General features: G+C 38.6%; 1 protein-coding gene across 4 annotated transcripts; it reads left to right on the forward strand.

Annotated features, from left to right (window-relative positions):
- The first annotated feature begins 2971 nt into the window (after positions 1–2971).
- Positions 2972–20035, forward strand: pacsin2 (protein kinase C and casein kinase substrate in neurons 2). 4 transcript variants are annotated; one of them, XM_067392516.1, is made up of 11 exons: positions 2973–3129; positions 8986–9041; positions 9118–9274; positions 10925–11160; positions 12604–12756; positions 13060–13235; positions 13473–13593; positions 15193–15314; positions 16695–16844; positions 18314–18504; positions 18586–20031. In XM_067392516.1, the coding sequence occupies exons 2-11, from the start codon at positions 8988–8990 to the stop codon at positions 18693–18695; spliced, it is 1470 nt and encodes a 489-aa protein (XP_067248617.1). In that variant the 5' UTR covers positions 2973–3129; positions 8986–8987; the 3' UTR covers positions 18696–20031. The 4 variants fall into 4 exon arrangements, with proteins under 4 accessions (XP_067248620.1, XP_067248617.1, XP_067248619.1 ...); XM_067392518.1 differs by lacking the exon at positions 2973–3129 and adding an exon at positions 3170–4596 and having other exon boundaries at positions 18586–20032; XM_067392517.1 differs by lacking the exon at positions 2973–3129 and adding an exon at positions 7268–7746 and having other exon boundaries at positions 18586–20032.
- The last annotated feature ends 147 nt before the right edge of the window (positions 20036–20182 follow it).

The following is a 20182-nucleotide window of genomic DNA, read 5'->3' on the forward strand; positions in this document are numbered from 1 at the left end:
ATCAGTAAAGCCGGTTCCCTGATTACCGCTAAATCGCCATTACCTGTTTTTAAACGGAGCCAGAGCCGTAGTTCACGGACAAGCCACGCAATATCGCGTTCATTATCGAAGGCGATTCATCTGCGATATGAACGCGATATTGCGTGGCTTTTCAGTGATCTACGGCTCTGTCTATTAAATGCCGCTTCATTTGAAAGCAGGTGATGGTGATTTAGCGGTAATCAGGGAACCGGCTTTACTGACGAAATGCGCGTGAGAATAGCATGCGATTAATCGTGCAGCCCTAGAGGCCAGTCCCTTTGCCGAGAAGGACGAGAGCGGGAAACACCTCTACTCATTTTTACAAACCGATATCGATTCTTAAATCCCAAGATTTACTTCAAATCTTTTCAGTTTCAGTTTGACACGTGATCTGAATCACTGATTCGAAACAAAAGATTCGAAGTAGCGCTTTGAAATTGCCCATCTCTAGATATTGTTGAAAAGTCGTTATTTTGTTTTTATGGCACACAAAAAAATTCACCAAAAATGTTAATTTGTGTTCAGAAGATGATCGAATTGTTGGTATTTTGGCCAGCTGAGCATGTTGAATCGGTGTCCGTCAGTGAGAGGGCACAGAATAAACGTGAAAGTAATGAAAGCGAGCAGAGAAGTCAAAACAGCTTTCCCTTTTGATTGACGAATATAGACTAATGATACCTGCTGATAGAGAGCCATATTTCCTGACTAGGGTTGCAAAGGGGCGGAAACTTTCCACGGGAACTTCACCTGAGGAATTCTGTAAATATTCCAATTTGGAAACTTAACAGGAATTTATGAGAATTTATGGAAATTAATTGGAAGTTTTGGTAAATTTTTAAAAATGACAATATTTATATAAAATGTATCATATAAAAACAAATATAAACATTTTGTTTGGTCATAACATGAAATAAGTTATTTATTTGTTTATTATTTATAAGTTATTTATTAATTTTGTAAATATGTAAAATAAATATATTTTTATTGCAGCATTTATTTATCTATTTCAGTGTCACATGACCCTTCAGAAATCATTCTAATATGATGATTTGATACTCAGTTATTATCAATGTTGGAAACAGTTGTGCGGATGAATTTTTCTGGAACCTGTAATACTATTTTCAGGATTCACTGTTTAATAAAAAGTTAAAAAGAACAGAATTTATTCAAATTATAAATATTTTCTAACAATATAAATCTTTACTATCACTTTTTTTTTTTATCAATTTAACACATCCTTGCTGAATAAAAGTATTAATTTCTTTCACAAAAGAAAGAAAAAAATGACTGACCCCAAACTTTTGAACAGTAGTGTATATTGTTACAAAAGATTTATATTTTAAATAAATGCTGCTCTTTTAATTTTTATTCACCGAAGAATCCTGAAAAAAGTATCACAGGTTATAAAAATATTAAGCAGCACAACTGTTTCCAACATTAATAATTGAGCATCAAATCATCACATCAGAATGATTTCTGAAGGATCATGTGACACTGAAGACTGGAGAAATGATCACAGGAATAAATGATATTTTTATGTATATCAAAATGGAAAACCATAATTTTGAATTGTAGTTCTGTTTGACAGTATGAGTGGGGGAATGCACAGTGCCTGCAGGGGGTGTGCATATATTCCCGTTAACTCCCATATATCTGAGCGCAGGACGACTACAATCCCGTTCACGGCGGGAAGTGGACGGTCAGTAACCTGCGGCTCTATCTGGAGAGCACTCGAGGACGGGACGTCACCAACCACCTGTTTGAGCAGATCCACTGGATCATGGTGCAGTCGCTCAGAGCCGTGTGAGTCCAGATCATGAGGAGCGATTGTTCTGATGAAGCATGAACACATGCTGAGCTGATGGGACACTATCAAGTGCTGTGAGTGAGTGCAGAAGCCTCCGCGTGACGTCTCGTCCCATGAGCGGCTCCTCTATATCACTCTCTCTCTCTCCGTCTCACAGATACGATGAGGAGCAGGCTCTGAGCGAGAGCACCGACCTCAGGAGCCGCTCGGGGCCGTCGCTGGGGTCAAAGGGCAGCAGGTCCGGCAGCACCTGGAAGTGACGCTGTCCGCATGACGCCTTCACTGGAGCTGTGCTCTGAAAGACATTAATGCTTTTATTTATTCATCATTATTGAATTAAAGTGACAGTACAGACATTTATAATGAGACTGAAGATTTCTGTTTCAGATTAATGCTGTTCTTCTGTGCTTCTGTTCATCAAAGACTCCTGAAAATAAAATCTAACACAGTTTCCACAGAAATATGAACTGTTTTCAACATTGATAATAATCATAAATGTTTCTTGAGCATCAAATCATCTTATCAGAATGATTTCTGAAGGATCATGTGACTGAAGACTGGAGTAATGATGCTGGAAATGATCACAGGAATAACTATATATTCACATAATAAACAGTTCAATGTCAATATATATTATAGAGTATAATAAATAAATATAGTGAATATATCACAATTTTATTGTATTTACAATCAAATAAATGCAGCCTTGGTGAACAAAAGAGACTTATTTGAACAGCCTTTTTTTCTATTTAACAAAATATTTTGTGTATTTCTGTTTAGTTTCTGCTGAAAAGGCTTTTAATAAGCTGTTCAATGACAGATTCTCACTGTGACAACATGCCCCGTTACTGGGTTTGACTGTGTTTACACTAAACCCCAGAAATATTCACTGGAGTCTCCTATATAAATATATACTGTGATAAGACTGATAATGTCTTATATACATGTAAAATGTGTATGTTTGAAAAGGCAACAACCCTTCAAACCGGATCTTTTTTTTCTTCAGGAAATAAAAAGATTACGAATAATTAAATTAAATCAATATTAAAAATATAATATTTTTTGTTTCATTTCGCTGATAAATGTACTATTTCTACCACAGAGAGATAAAAATAACAAAAGTAACATGTTAGTACGCGCTCCTGAATGTCGAGAGCAGAGCTCGTGCGCGGAGGGGATGTGACGTCAGAGAGGCGCGCCTCCCTCCGCTCGCTCACTAGTCGTTGAATTTCGATGAAAAACTGGAGAAAGTCCGAGTCACATCGACACGGAGCGGCGGATCGCGACTGTCACACACTCAGGTAACGATGAAACATCGCGTCTGCCGCGGCTCAGCGCGCGAGCGGCACTTCACACACTTTTGGCGCAGTCTAGAGAAAGTTTGTGGTCAGAGAGAGTCCGATCATCGATCACTGATGACGGACCAAACGCTGTATTCACACAGGCGCTTCAAATCTCCATATCCGAGTGTTTATACTCTTACTCGACACCCGCAGCGGTGTGTCCGTAGGGCGGGGCGCGGGCGCTGCTCGCGTGGGGCTTTCCGCGGTCCGTTTTTACTCTTTCTGTGTGTTTAACGCGGTTTATTTGAGTGACGTGATAACGCTGCAGTGTCACGTCACACTCTTTATGTGTGTGTGTGTGTGTGTGTGTGTGTGTGTGTGTGTGTGTGTGTGTGTGTGTGTGTGTGAACTGACTGAACCTGGTGACAAACTGGACTCAAACCCACTATGGCGTGGTTTACTGTCATTAGGATTGGGAAACATGTTCATGGCCTTAAATCCATTCAAATAATGTTTACATTTTTATAATCAAACTTTACAACCTGTAAAAATAATGATTTTTTCATTGTTTCAAAGTAACTTTACAGAAAATCATGATGTCAGTGTTTATAATCTCTTAGAGCTAGTCGATAATATAGTTTATATTTTGCGACAATGTAAATAATCACGCAGTTGAGATATGCTGTAGTATAGATAGATGTTTTTAGATTGTACATTACACTGTAAGTATATAATATATAAGTATATAAACTGAGGCGAGATTAAGTGACGGGGCTATGAACAATATCCATATTTAACAAGTTATGGAGTCAAATAAAACCGCCGTCGACTAAACTGAATTCATGTGGATTAGTTTTACGATCTCTTTACGAACTTTATGAAGCGTTGAAGTGGTAGTTGCTTAGACTGTCAATGGAGGGACAGAAATCTCTCAGATTTTAGGGCTGGGTATCGACACAGTTTTCACGATTCGATTTGATTACTATTCACATGCTTTTGATTCGATATCGATTATTTTGGATGTAGTATTTCAGTTTCAGTACATGACAAAAAAAATATCTCCACTAATGCTGTAAACTACACATGAGAGTCAGCTTATTTTAGCTATAGTAATATTGAAGGTTAAATTAACTTATTTATATACAAACACTTAAATCCTTGATGTTTGTTTTTAATAATAAATAAAGTTTAGACTTATATAATGGTATTTCTACTCCAATTCGCTTTTTGTGAAATATAAACATTTAAATGGCGGCTGTCATAACTGATTTATTCAAACATGCATTAAATATTGAAGAACATTATAATGAATATGTAACGGTGCATAGCTATATTTATCTTTCTAGAGTCACTTGAGAGACTAATGAGTTTATGGTCACTGAATGTGTTTTTCTGAGGTAAATGGGACGTCACGTGACACTGAAGCTGTTTTATTGAGGTTGAAGCACTGATTGACTGATTACACGAGACATGATACGGATTTCAGTAAGTTGTACTGTATATTTTAACATACCTTCAGATGTTCATGTTTATTTCGCTGTAACTGGTATTAAAGCGGAGGAGAGGATGATCACATGCTTCTCTTTAACTGAGGCGCTAAAGCGATCCGTCACGCCACATTAAACAGCGCCAAAACGGTGTTTATTTTCTGAATCTCATAATAAGATGGACGTCATTTGAAATCTGAGACTTTGCTTCATATCAAAAGTAACAAAGATTATTGCGATTTATTGGATGGGAGGAGCTACATATTCTGCTCAATCATCAACTGAAAACAGACTAGACTAATCGATTCTTGGGATTTAAGAATCGATATCGGTTCATAAAAATGAGAATCGATTAAAAATTGATATTTTTTACCCAGCCCTATCAGATTTCATCAAAACTATCTTAATTTGTGTTCTGAAGATGAATGAAGGTCTCACGGTTTGTAGATTATCATTGTCAGCCCTAAAACACAAAAACAAACACATGAAATGTGAGAGCTCACCTGTTTGGTGCAGAGCTATTATTATTATTACCTCAAACTATACACAGAAAAACATGTTCCTAACCTGAAGCAAAGTAAACATTAGCTGAAATAAAATATAATCTTCATTTAGTTTAAGTCGAAGCATCAAATAAGGGTCTAAATATTCATTAAAGTGAAAATACTGACATATAAAATGTTAACAGGAACTGTACTAGATCATGATTGAGACTGAAATAACTTTTATTTTTATGATTTCATAAATGTGATGGTGTTTGAGTCGCACCACATGACCAGAGAGCCTCCCCGACTGAATGAGTTTAATTTGGGTGAAGTCATTGATGATTGGTGTTATTGTGGTATAAGAGGGCGGGTTGAGACGCTGGGTAATCATGTGTGTGTGTGTTCATGATGTGTGACGCTGAAAAACATCAGACGCTGAGCAGGGGTGTGTGTGTGTGTAGCTCAGCTGTCAATCACTGACCTCACCAGCCGACCAATCAGATTGACTCTGGTGTGTGAATCATTCATTTCAATGCTGAGAATCTGAGGACTGAATGGATTCTGATTGGCTGTCAGTGTTATACGGAAATAATTTAACGTTAACTGATCTATCCTATGGGAGAAATGAATGGGTAAGATGCTTCTGGAACAGACACTGTATTGAGTCACATGATTGAAGATGTTTTCATGCAGTGACAGTCAGTGTGCTTCAGTTCTCCAGGAGATGATCTTGTGTGTGTGTGTGTGTGTGTGTGTGTGGCTCAGGGCATGTTCCCGCATCAGTGTGTTGTTGTTGTTGTTGTTGTGTGAAGCACATGTGACGCTGTTGTTCTGCTCACTGAACACAATGAAGGCACAGCTGTGATTGACCAGCACTTTCTCTCTCACTGCACACAGAAGGGTTGTGGATAATGAGGGCGTCGTTCATTCACTCATCCACCTACGCTTCCTGCTGGCACTGAGACTCGAACCTGCGACCTTCGGGTTACAAGTCTCTAACCGTTAGGCCACAACTTCCACCATTAAGCACGAAAACAAATTTTTATATTCAAACTTTAAACTGCAAAAAAGAATGAATATGTAATCAAGGGCATATATCTGTAGTTATTTTTTATGGACACTGAACGTCTTTCCTGAGGGAAATGTGACGTTACGTGACTCATGCTGACATCTTTCGGTGGTTGAAGCACTGATTGATTGATCACATGACACATGATTGATTTAGTATGTTGTACTGTACCTTCTGATGATCATTCGTTTATTTGCTGCCGTTAGTAGTAGGGCTGGGTAAAAAAATATCGATTTCTCGATTTTAATCGATTCTCATTTTTATGAACCGATATCGATTCTTAAATCTCAAGAATCGATTAGTCTCATGTGTTTTCAGTTGATGAATGAGCAGAATATGTAGCTCCTCCCATCCAATTAATCGCAATAATCTTTGTTACTTTTGATATGAAAGTCTCAGATTTCAAATGACGTCCATCTTATTATGAGATTCAGAAAATAAACACCGTTTTGGCGCTGTTTAATGTGACATGACAGATCGCTTTAGCGCCTCAGTTAAAGAGAAGCATGTGATCATCCTCTCCTCCGCTTTAATACCAGTTACAGCGAAATAAACATGAACATCTGAAGGTATGTTAAAATATACAGTACAACTTACTGAAATCCGTATCATGTCTCGCGTAATCGCTCAATCAGTGCTTCAACCTCAATAAAACAGCTTCAATGTCACGTGACGTCACATTTACCTCAGAAAAACATATTCAGTGACCATAAACTCATTAGTCAGATAGAAAAGTGACTCTAGAAAGATAAATATAGCTATGCACCGTTACATATTCATTATAATGTTCTTCAATATTTAATGCATGTTTGAATAAATCAGTTATGACAGCCGCCATTTAAATGTTTATATTGGAGTAGAAATATGATTATGTAATTCTAAACTTTATTTATAATAACATAATATTTGTATATAAATTAAAGAGACTCAAAAACACATTAATTGATGAATTTAGTGATGAATTATAAACATAATGTTTAGTGAACTTAAATTCACGTATTGACTGAGAACAGCACAGACTGAAAGGTCCATTCTAGAATTGATAAGTTCATTAAAATGAGAATGAAAATCGAGGAATCGCTGCACAGCTGACACGTTTACCTGTTGTGATGTGTTCAGTGGACACACGCTCTTTAAACGCCACTGCTTCAGTGATTCTGCCCTTCAGAAGTGTTTGGTGAAACTGAAAACTGAACGTTTCTGTGCGTCACTAAATGACTGACAGATTTTCAGACAGAAATTGGCCAGTTAGTTCATGTGTTTCTTCTCCACCAATGAAAACAGCTAACATGAAGTGCATGTCAGAGCTGAAGTGATTGCGTTATGATAGAGGTAAATGTGTATCACATGACATATGTGCGGTAAAGCATCTCGACAATATGACATTCCAGTGATCTCACGTCAGAAACATGCACAGACAGGAACACAGGGATATATTTATATCAGCAGTGAGCTGAAGAACAATCTCTATTGTGTGTTTGGACGAGAGCGAGCGAGCGCAGCGGACACACGTTCAGCTCCATGATTCTCACTGACTGTGCCTTTAAGAGCCTCGGCGTCTAGAAGTTTCCGTGTTCCTCTTTCCCACTGTGAGGTAATCTGATTATGTAATATTGTTTGAGTCTCTAAATCGTGGAAAGTATGAGTTTGCTCAGTGTGAGTGTGATAAAGCCGCTGGAGGAATGGCAGGAATGTCCGTCACTTCCCTGGAAAGTGTGGTGCTGTTTTCAGCTAACGGGTGACACGCGTCTTGAGGGAAACTGAAACACAACACACAGTTTTCTGTTCATGTTTTCAGCCCTGTTCTTAGTTTCAGTGCTGTACGTTCAGCTCTATCACTGAGTGGAAATTACGGTTTTACAGAAATGGTCAAATTTAGGATAAATAAATGAAAAGTAGAGCTATATTATCCATGCACATCATTGTTGTGTTAAAGTCATGTTCTGGTAATCTTGAATCAGAATATCTTCCTCTTGCAGCATCTCTTATCTTCTCTGATGATGAGGGCGGGGCAACCTGTCACTCACATGAGATCCACCAATAGCAAACCACAACCATCCAATCAATTCCCCACAGACAGAATCAAGCCCCGCCCTACATTTGTTCTTGTATGCAAAGCGTTTCACTCAGATATACGGAGAAGAAAAGATGAGCTGAACTTCCCTTTCATGGCAACTTTATCTCTTGATTATATCAATCTAAACTTTTCATCCATGTTATGATTTAAACTTTGTTTGCTAATAAAAAATAATTGAATTATTTAATTTGAATTCGATTACATTTGAAAGATTAATGGTTTATTCCTAAATTTGATTACCATCATTTAGGATTATAACTTTGTATTAAATACTAACTTCTTAAAAAATTAAGTCAACTCATTTATTAGGCACTAAATTTTTCAAACTTTTAATAAATTATTAAATTGTAAAAGTTTTTGAATTCTATTGACTTTTTGATTAAATTGAATTGATCCATTAAAATGGTATCCAGAAAAAAAAAAAGTAAAACTCACAGAGCGCTAAAATGTAATGTTTGATAAACTTTCATAAATTAAAGTTAAATTCTACAAGTTTTATTATTGCAATTAATTAGACATTCCTTTTGATTTAATAAAATTTAATTTAACCATTAAAACAGTATTCAGAAAAAAAAATAAAATAATAAAGTGTAATTTGGGTATAAGAAATATTACAATGTAAAATAACAGTTTTTTTATGATCCTTCAGAAATCATTCTGATATGATGATTTGCTGCTGAAGAAACATTTATAATTTGAAACAGTCATATTTTTGTGGAAACATTCAGTGTTAATTTGACTGTCATGTGGTTTCAGCCATGTCAGACTTCCACGACTCTCTGGTCGACGTCTCCAGCGACAGCTTCTGGGAGGTACGTATCTCTCGTCAGTGTTCGTGTTCCCGTTAGCGTCGCGTGTCTGTAACGCTTCTGTGTGTGTGTCCGTCAGGTGGGGAACTACAAGCGCGTGGTGAAGCGCGTGGATGATGGGAACCGGCTGTGCAACGACCTGATGAACTGCCTTCACGAGCGCGCGCGCATCGAGAAGAGCTACGCGCAGCAGCTGAGCGAGTGGGCCAAACGCTGGAGGCAGCTCGTGGAGAAAGGTGAGTGTGTGTGTGTGTGTGTGTGTGTGTGTGTGTGTGTGTGTGTGTGTGTGTGTGTGTGAGAGAGCGAGTGAGGCAGCTCGTGGAGAAAGGTGCGCTCTCATCGCCACTGAATCATTTCTCTCTAGAAATCTGCTTCATCTGAAGGATGTTTTGTGATGGTTACTAGGCTGCTGAGTGTGACCTCACTTCCCCTAAACACTCTAAAAAGAGCTGCTGATGGGATTGTGAATCATCTGAGGAAGCCTTATTATGAGGAAGTGGAAGTGGGCTTCTCAAGACTGGGAACTTATGTGACATACGTGTGTGTGTGTGTGTGTGTGTGTGTGTGTGTGTGTGAGAAAGCTGCTTCTGAAACCATCACTGAACATCAATCTCTTCCCATCATCCTATGGTGTAGTCAGTCACCCTTCCACCCGCTGGCGACGCCCTGTTTATGAGTCACGACAGGCTTCGTTAGCTCCGAGCGCTGCATTTCAAACACCGCTGATCATGTATGTCTGTTGTTCTTTCTAAAAAAATATTCTAGATTATGAAGAAGAATCAACCGTACATGTGTGTCACGTCCAATCAGAATCTAGAGGCGGGACTTAAGTTTGAACTGGAGTGATTCATTCACTGTTGGTGTGTGTTGTTGTGTGTTCACAGTGAGTGTCAGCTGCAGTCTGAGATAAAGAGAGCATCAGTAACCATGACTGAATTTGACTTATTTTGGGTAGTTATTGAGGGTTTTTAGACCTCCTCCCATCCCTGATCATATCTGCTCTTTCTTCTCACACAAATCTTTCACAAATGCTTCCTGAACCTACTACAATTATTTTAGTAATGTTCATAAATGCAAAAGTTGTAACTTTACCATATGAAAATCATTCAATTAAAATCTTTTACTAATTTCCCATTAATCTAATTGGTTATCCATTAATTTTGTTATGTATTATTATGATAAATACCTAATATTGCTGAAGAACCTAAGAGCACAAAACCTTTGGATTTTCTTTCATGAAAGCATGAAAATATATGAACGTATGAAGATTTATCAGAACGGCTTTGTAAATAAGGCCCATGTTTGCTGATTGATAATAATGGTGATTCGAATGACTTTGCAGCAGGTGTTCAGGAAAGTAAAGTTCACCCAGAGTTCCCAGGAATGCTGCTTTCTGATAAGATGTCGTGATCTTTGATTTGGTCATGTGCCGTTATCTTTCTGATAATGTACATTATCTTGGACTCATAACATTCCTGTATCCAGCTGCATTAGATGAATCAATGTTGTGAAAGTTGCTCTCTGACCTGTCTGTTTGTGTTTTGATGGCGCACACACAGCTGTCCTGTAGCTTCTGGCGTTAGCTTCATATCATTGTTTAGCTAAAGGCCATATTTAAATGTGATACTGAGGAAGAAGCAAGTCAACACAGAAATGTTTCCATGTGAACTACAGAATACTCTAACGTGTCGCCCTTCGCTCTTTGGTTTTGTGTGGTGCGGCTCGGAGAATGTCAGCGGGCCCAGTACCGAACCCTGGGGCACTCCTCAGGGTTCAATTTGTCGTTGTCTTTGTGTTCTGTTTGTGACCCAGAGTTGTTCACGAGTCTGATTGATGCAGCACAAAGACAGCAGAATCTGTCTAAACATCTGCACTGTCTCCTGCAGGGCCTCAGTATGGGACGGTGGAGCGAGCGTGGTTTGCTCTGATGACCGAGGCCGAGAAGGTCAGCGACCTGCATATGGAGGTGAAGGCTGCTCTGATGGGCGAGGACTTTGAGAAAGTCAAGAACTGGCAGAAGGACGCTTACCACAAACAGATGATCGGGGGCTTCAAGGAGACCAAAGAAGCAGACGACGGCTTTCGCAAGGCACAGAAACCCTGGGCCAAGAAACTCAAGGAGGTACAATCACTCAACTCTGCCAGCAAGGACAAAGACGGGCTTAAAGCTGTCCGTGAGCTTCAGCTCCTGTGTGTACAGTTAGCAAAGCCTCTCTTAAATATGGGTGTGTCCAGCCTATTTGCACATGAGGATATTTAGTAAATCTACCACAACACACCCACAGAGCTCACACTCGATTTGTTAGAATGTGCTACATTTGATCAGTGCAGAATCATCTGCTAATTATTTTATTTTCTTATTTACTGTATTCTCCACCAAACCAGCAGGGCTGAAATCATTCCACCTCCGATTCCATCAGAAAAATTCCCTAAAAGTCATTCTACTTCTGATTCCTTAAATTCCTTAATTATTTGACTCCTTAAATTTGTTTTTAATTAAATCATTTGACTTCTGATTCTTTATATAAAAAATTCCTTAATGAAATCTGATTCTTTTAAAAATAAATGTCCTTAAAAATTGTACAATAATCATTTTTAGTTAAATTCCTTGAAAAAAAAAAATCTACTTCTGATTCCTCAAATCATTTAAAATGTATTTTGTTCCTCTAGTCACTTTGCATAAAACATATATGAAAATAAATAAGAACATAAATAGGACCATTACACCTGCCAGTGCAGTCATGTGATCAAAGATACACATGCTATGCTTTTGAGGGCTTGGTGTAAATTTGCATTTTATCTGTTGTGTGAAGTATGCATGAAGGGCGTGTGCTTTGGTTTTGTGTGGTGCGGCTCTGAGAATAGTAATGAACGTCAGCGGTCCCAGTACCGAACCCTGAGGCACTCCTGAGAGACTTGGATCTGTTGTTGTCTTTGTGTTCTGTTTGTGACCCAGAGTTGTTCACGAGGACAACATCTGATTGATGCAGCGCAAAGACAGCAGAATCGGTCTAAACATCATTTGATCAGTGCAGAATCGTTTAAAGAAGATGATCTGTGAATCAGTTTCCATTTGATTTATTATTCACTAAACCAAATATTCCACTTCCGATTCCATTAAAAAATTCCTTAAAAATCCTTCTACTTCTGATTCTGATTAAATTATTCTTCATCTGATTCCTTAAAGTCCTTAAAAAGTGTAAATAAAATTGTACATTTTATTTTTGATTTCATTAAAAAAAGTAATTAAACATCTGATTCCTTAAAAATCTTTTTTTTTTTAAAAATGACCGGTTTCTTTTGTTCTTTTAGTCACTTTGCATAAAACACATATGAAAATAAATAAGAGCGTAAATATGTCCATTACACCTGTCAGTGCAGTCATGTGATCAAAGTTTCACATGGTTATGCTTTTGAGGGCTTAGTGTAAATTTGCATTTTGTCCGTTCTGTGAGGTATGCATGAAGGGTGTCATTAGCAAGGTGTCCATCCATGCGTGCTGATGAACTTCCCCCACGTCCCCCCTGACGCAGTAGATCATAATGCTGCAGGATGTGTGTTACAGGTGGATGTGATGAAGAAGGCGTACCACACCGCCTTCAAGGAGGAGAAGGCGGCCGCCAGCCGAGAGAGCACCAGCAAACTGGAGAACAACAACCCGGAGGCCCAGAAGAAGCTGCAGGAGAAAGTGGAGAAGTGCCAGCAGGAGGTTCAGAAGGTCAGGTCACTGTTTTCCCTCTCCCTGCTCTTTCTGATGTAAACAAGCTCTGCTGTGATTGGTGAAGTGAGTGAATTCTGGCTTGTAAGATGAACACATGTGCTTTCTGTCCTTCTGAATGAGGGTTTGTGCAGCTTCTCCCTCTGGAGAGGAAGTTTAGAGTTATATAGAACATCAGTCTCTTATTTCAAAAGAGCGAGACGCTTCCTTGTTTCATCACATGAGCCCTTTCTTGTGTTTTGATCATGTTTGGAGATGAAGCGCTGCGAGAGGTGTGATATCTCTTGTGGTTGTGTGTTCCAGACTAAGGAGCGCTACGAGAAGTCCCTGGAGGATCTGGATAAGGTGACGCCTCAGTACATGGAGAACATGGAGCAGGTGTTTGAACAGTGGCAGCAGTTCGAGGACAAGAGACTGCGCTTCTTCAAGGAGCTGCTGCTCGGCGTTAAGCAGCACCTCGACCTCTCCACCAATCACAAGTGAGGACCTCAGCGCTGTCATGTCTGTGTGGGGCAGGACCTGCTTTGAGGCCGCAGGGCGGCTCTTGCTGGTTTGTGGTCATTTGCATAGACAAGCACAGAAGCGCTGTTATTGTTCAGAGACCAGCATGCAAAGCCCTGGGATGAGTCGCCCTCACGCAACCCTCCAGCTGTGATAGCTTGATTAGTTCTCAGTGTAGTCACAAGGTCTGACGTGTTCGGCGTCTCTCTCCTCAGGTACCAGACGGTGTATAACACACTAGAAGACACCATCCAGGCAGCCGACGCACAGGAAGACCTCAAGTGGTTCCGCTCCAACCACGGGCCCGGCATGCCCATGAACTGGCCTCAGTTTGAGGTACACACACACACACACACACTCTTCTGTGTGGTTAGACAACCTTAAGGAGCTCCACACCTGTCTTCTGTGGATCACAGGACACATTCGAGCTGCTCCTTTATGTACAGTGAAAGAGAACGGGGCTAACGAATGCCAGAAATGACACAAAACACACCAACCGTGTCATAACAGCAGTTCATATGACAGATCATATGATGTCATACAATACCATGTGTGAGGAACAGGATGAAATTTAAGACGTTACACTCTGAAAGCCTCGTTCATTCGTTGCACCAGCACTGGTCTGAAAACACAAACACAGATGAGTTTAGATAGCGCTGGTGGAGGGAAAGATTTCCAGTGCACATCATGAGATTCAGTCACAATTATGAGATAAAACATTGATATTGAGATAAAAGTCAGTCAAGAGAAACATAATTATGTAGAAAGTCTAAATTATGAGAAGCTAAGTCATATTTATGAGGTAAAAAGTCAAAATAATGAGAGATTAGGTAAAAATTATGAGATAAAAAGACCAAATAATAAGAAACTGTTTAAAATTGAGGAAGAAGCCTAAAATATTAGATTTAATAGATATTAGATATTTAATCATAATTATGACATAAAAAGTCAAAATCATGAGAAGTCCTTATGAAAGAAGTCAAAATATAATAAAAGTTTAAATCATGAAATATTAACTCATAATTATTAGTAAAAAAATCTAAATTATGAGAAACTAAGTCATAATTATGAAGTAAAAAGTCAAAATAATGAGATATTAGTTGAACACTATGAGATAAAAAGACCAAACCATAAGAAACTCTTAGAATTATGAAAAAAGTGTAAAATATGAGATTTAATATTAGATAATTAGTCATATTTATGAGATGACTCCAAATCATGAAAAACATAATTATGAAGAAAAAGTGCAAATTATGAGAAACTGAGTCATAATTATGTAGAAAGTCAAAAAAATTAGAGATTAGGTGAAAATTATGGGATGAAATGACCAAATAATAAGAAACAGTTTCAAAAATGAGATTTAATCGATATTAGACATTTAATGAGATGAACAGTCAAATATCATGAGAGAAGTCATTATGAAAAGTCAAAATATAATAATAAAGTTTAAATCATGAAATATTAACTCATAATTATTAGTACAAAGTCTAAATTATGAGAAACTAAGTCATAATTATGAAGTAAAAAGTCAAAATAATGAGATATTAGTTGAACACTATGAGATAAAAAGACCAAACCATAAGAAACTGTTGTAATTATGAGGAACAAAGTGTAAAATACGAGATTTAATATATATTTAGTCATAATGATGGGATAAAGTCGAGCTCTGAAGTTGTCATTGCAGCAGGATCGTGTCCGTGACGTCACAGTGTTTGTCTGAAAACACAAGCACAAAAGAGTTTGCTGGAGGGAAAGATTTGCAGCACATCTTAAATGTCAGTCAGTTCCTCACACATAACATCACATGACTACAGAAGTGTCATATGGGCGACTACTATGACACTGACATGTGTTTTTGTCGTTTTGGAGCCCACAGCTGTTGACACATGAATCAGGACAGACAGGAAGTGCTGAAGGTGTGTGTTTGTGTTGTAGGAGTGGTCCACGGACTTGAATCGGACGCTCAGCCGGCGGGAGACCAAGAGGAAACCGGCCGATGGAGTGACTCTGACGGGAATCAGTCAGACGGCAGAGCCGGTGTCGAAGGCCAGCAGCAGGTACACAGAGCTAAAGCAGTTTGCAGACGTGTGTGTGTCAGTGTTGAGCTGGAGTGTGCTTGAGTGACGACAGGAGAAGGCAGCAGCATCATGAGCACTAACTGACCTTTGACCTCTGGTTTCCTGTTCCCAAGCCACTGCTGGAGCACACACTCGTCCTCACTCATGATCTGAATTAGTTAGAGTTCATAAAGGGGCTAATATATGTATTAATCTCTTTTTTTTTTATTGCCAATGTGTGAACCGCTCATAAACAAGACTTGTACGATGCATTCACTTCATATTTGGTCACTTCCTTACAACAGAAATGCATCAGACACTGATTTCTTGATCAAGAACATGTGGAGGGCATCAGGACGTGAGCAGGAGCGCGAGCACGAGCAGTACGTTACTGCCGCAGTTCACCTAACGGCCACCGGTGGCGCTAATAACAGGGCTTTCTGAATTCTACACGCAGCCCCTTTAAGTCAAGAAATACGACTCTTACCTGCACTAATCACCACTCACCTGTGACACCAGACACTGACTACTGTTTACTGAGTGCTAGGAAATGATGTCAGCAGTGATTAGAAGTGAGGGAGCAGAGTTTAAAGTGCTCTCTGAGGCCCGTTTCTGCCACATTAAATCACTATTGTGACTCTGAGATACTGCCATAATTATGAGAGCGCTGAAATATGAGATGAAGAGTCATAAAAATAAGATATAAAGCTCAGAATTATGACACTGATATTCAGAATCACGAGGTGCCGTCACAATGAGATAAAGATGAAATCAGAAGATACTGACATGAAGTTATTGAGATTGTGTCAATTATGAGGCTAAATCATGATAATGAGATAGAAAGGTCAAAATTAAGATTTGAAATGATCAGATGCTGTTATAATTATGAGTAATGAGATTTACATTTAAAAGTTTGACATTTAATCTAGTAATCATGAGTTAATTATGAAATCCAGTTGATAATGAGAAACAATCATGATCTTGACTTTAATAATTATAAGTACGACTTTATCTTGAAATGTGACTTTATCCATTAATGAGCCTTTCATCTTCAGTTCGATCTCATCATTTCGACTGAGTGATGATTAGTTGATGTTAGTATAATGCAGTGAAAACATGAGCCAATCACAGTGTCCGTTTCATACTGAAAGAGCAGCAGCAGAAGAAGCCTCTGTTAGAGTGTGATCAGTCAGTCAGCTGACATCACCGAACGCTTGTGTGTGTGTGTGTGTGAGAACATGTGAAACCGGTTCTGTCAGTGTGTGTCTGACACAGATCCTGCCTGAAGCGCGCCGCGGCCTGTGGGTGTGTGTGTGTGAGTGCTAGATGAGCTCACACGTCTGTCTGTGTGTGTGTGTAACGCTGTCTCTGTGTTGTTAGCGTGACTGTGGCCAGTAGCTCAGAAGCAGCTTGCTTAAACCCGTTCGAGGAGGACGAGGACGAGGATGAAGACGATTCGGCGGTGGCGGAGCAGCGGCCCGAGAGCAGCCCGCTCAGTGTGAAACGAGAGGAAGTGATGATAGCGCAAACGTTGGTGACCTGCACAGCTCTCTCTCTCTCTCTCTCCCTCCTCCGGCCTCTGCTTGTGTTTGTTTCAGGAGTCTGTCTGTGTCTCTGCATGACTGCTGCTGTGCTGAACCTGCACTGATACACACACACATACTAACACACACTCACACACAGACGAGTGCTGCACTCTCACACACTCTCTCACACACACACACACACACACACACGCACACACACCGTGTCCTGACCAGAAAGTGTCAGACTGAGCTTGATGAGAGTCAGTCTCATTCTTATTATTATCTTACCAATAAAGTCAATTATCTTTATATTGTTATATATTATTTTAAAAAGGTATTATTTCACATTTTAGTTATTTACTTTCATTTTAAAATAAGGGTAATTATAATTTATTAGTAATGATGTAATTTATTACACATCATTTATATAGATATATATATATATATATTTCTACTAAACAGTCAAGTAATAGTAAACTAAATTATTTATATTATTTATTGTAATTTGTTATATTATGTACTACTTAAATTGAATTTTATTTTTGCTAAACAGTCATTAGTAATTATTATTAGAAGTAAATTGTTTAGATTTTATATTTATATTATAAAATGTTTATATTATGTTGTTTTAAATTCTATTATTTCATATTTATTTATTTATTTATTTTCATTTCAATTCAACAGTCATTATAGTCAAGAAGTAGTAATTTGTAGTAGTAAATTCATATATTATTTTACATTTATATTATAATTTCATAAATGTGTGTTTAATTTATTCTGGTTTAAATCAACAGTCATTATAGTAAAATAGTAGAAATTATGATTTTTAATAGTAAAGTCAGTTAATGTATGTTATTTTAAATTGTATTATTTCACATTTTTATTTATCAATAATAGTCATTATAGTCAAGTAGTATCAATTATTAGCAGTATTGAAGTAAGTTATTATTATATTTTGTTATTTTAAATTATGCTATAATTTATTTGATATATTTTAGATCCTTGTTTATTTATTTAATTTTATTTTAACCAAACAGTCACTATATCGAAGTGGTAGTAATCATTATTATTAGTAATAGTAAATTATCATATATTATTTAAAATTATATTATTTTAATTTCAACCAGACAGTCATTATAGTCAAGTAGATTCAAAATGTTTGATAAACATTTAACAATTTAAAATGAACCTTTAAAGTTCAGTGTGTTTGGTCTTGTTCTGAATGAACCGAAGGAAAGTGATTTTCAGACGGTCATGTGACTGCAGTTGCCTGGTCAGGACACTCTTGAGTGTCTGAATGTGAACACAAACTCCAGTCATGTTTGTCCGGTGGGTGTGGCATGTTGGCGTCCTCCTCTTCCTCCTCCTCACAGCTCTGAGACGCTCACTCTTCCCGCTGCGGTCCGGCCGTCTGTCCCGCTCTGTGTCACAGGTGTCTGTCTGTTACATGGGTCCTGTTTCCTGTCCTCTCAGAGCCAGTGTGGTGGAGAAGGAGAAGATGGTGGTCGATGGCTCGGACGAGGAAGCGGGAAATCCCTTCGCCTCCGCTAACGCCAACGGCAATCCGTTCGAGGACGAGCCGTCCTCCCCGGAAGTGTCGGTGCCGGTGCGCGCGCTGTACGACTACGAGGGTCAGGAGCAGGACGAGCTGAGCTTCAAAGCAGGTACAGGACCTGAGTGGAGCGAGTGTGTTCTCAGAGTCATGTGTGTGATTTCACGAGTGACACGTGTGTGTGTGTGCGCAGGAGAGGAGTTCACCAAGATCGGCGAGGAGGACGAGCAGGGCTGGTGTAAAGGACGGCTGAGCAACGGCACCGTCGGACTCTATCCGGCCAATTACGTGGAAGACATGTAGTGAATCCGGCCCGTATGACTGCAGACGACCGCACTGTCACCGCAAACCCAACGGCATGATGGGAAACAGTGCCTCACTTCAATCATACTACATTCACTATAATATCAACCTTAGCCAATAGAAGGACGTTGAGGAGGAGAACCAGCGTGGATCAGTCACCTGACATTTTAAAGATATTTTACCAATGCTGTTTGCTTTTAGGAACGTAATCCATGCAGATCACAATGACCCGTCTGTACGCCTGACCTCTGACCTCCCAGGCCATCGAGACTGCGCTGTGTACTTTTATTTTCATTTTTAGGAGCGGGTCCGTCAGCTTCAGCTGGACCTTGACGTGCACACTGGACGACATGCTGTAGTTACACTCGTGAAGCGCATATCCTATCTGAAGTGTGTGTGTGTGTGTGTGTGTGTGAGCGTGAGTTCTCCTGTCCTTCAGTGCACAGATGCTGTGATCACCATGAGAATGTATTCTGAGCGTTACGCCGTATGAATGTTGACCCGAGCTGATTGTTGTGTACAGATGAGTCGACGCCCAAGCCTTCCCGCCTCTCAGGTGTCATGACGGCGTCCGTGCGGATGCTGTTCGCTGCGTGTGATCGCGCTGCCGTGTTTTTCACGTATATGTGCAGCGACGTAACGAAGCCAAAATGGAGCGAATGAGTTTTTAACATTGCTGTTAGCGTCACGTGACCTGTTTGATGTCACATGGCAAAACTCAGTTACACAGTTGGAGTTTATTTACTTTTGTATATTGTCGAGCTGGCAATAAATGAATTCAAGTTACATTCGTTGAGGTTGTTTTTTCTTAAATTTCATCCGTATTTTTCTGTATATAATTTCCAATTATGAGGAAAAAATTAAAATATTTATGAATTAAAACTGAAAAAAAACAAAATAATAAATATGGGTCATTCTACAGAATTGGTAAAAAAAAAGTCAAAACGTATGGAAAAATATTGAATTGTTTTTCCACAAATTTTGTTTGTATGCAAATTGTATAATATCCAACATTTCTAGTAATTGTACATTTAATTCTCATATTGTATTTTCAGAAAGTTTTGAAATATTTTTCCTCTCCCCAAATTTGTCACTACCGAAACACAATAATAAATCATTTAATAAGAAGGGTCACATTGACCTATTAAGATTTTGTTTACATCTGCCTCGTAAATAGTTTTTATTTCATTAAAACCTTTTAACAATATTTCAAGTGTAATTTATGAGATTTGTTGTATTTTGAATCCAGTATTTCTTTGTAAAAGTCATAAAGTTTATCCAACTGGTTTCAAAGTGGAGGATTCTTTAGTTTGAATAAACATTGAACCAAACGCTATAATAACATCTTCAATATACTTTATTTTTCGTGACTGCACAGTTTCAGTACTGACCACGTGACACGATTTAACTCATACTAAAACATAGTAAAATACTAATGATTTGCATAACTAACTTGTTTATTTCCCAAAATAAATGGTTACGTGTTC

The sequence above is a fragment of the Chanodichthys erythropterus genome, chromosome 8 (genome assembly GCF_024489055.1).
Source record: "Chanodichthys erythropterus isolate Z2021 chromosome 8, ASM2448905v1, whole genome shotgun sequence".
Taxonomy (NCBI): Eukaryota; Metazoa; Chordata; class Actinopteri; order Cypriniformes; family Xenocyprididae; genus Chanodichthys; species Chanodichthys erythropterus.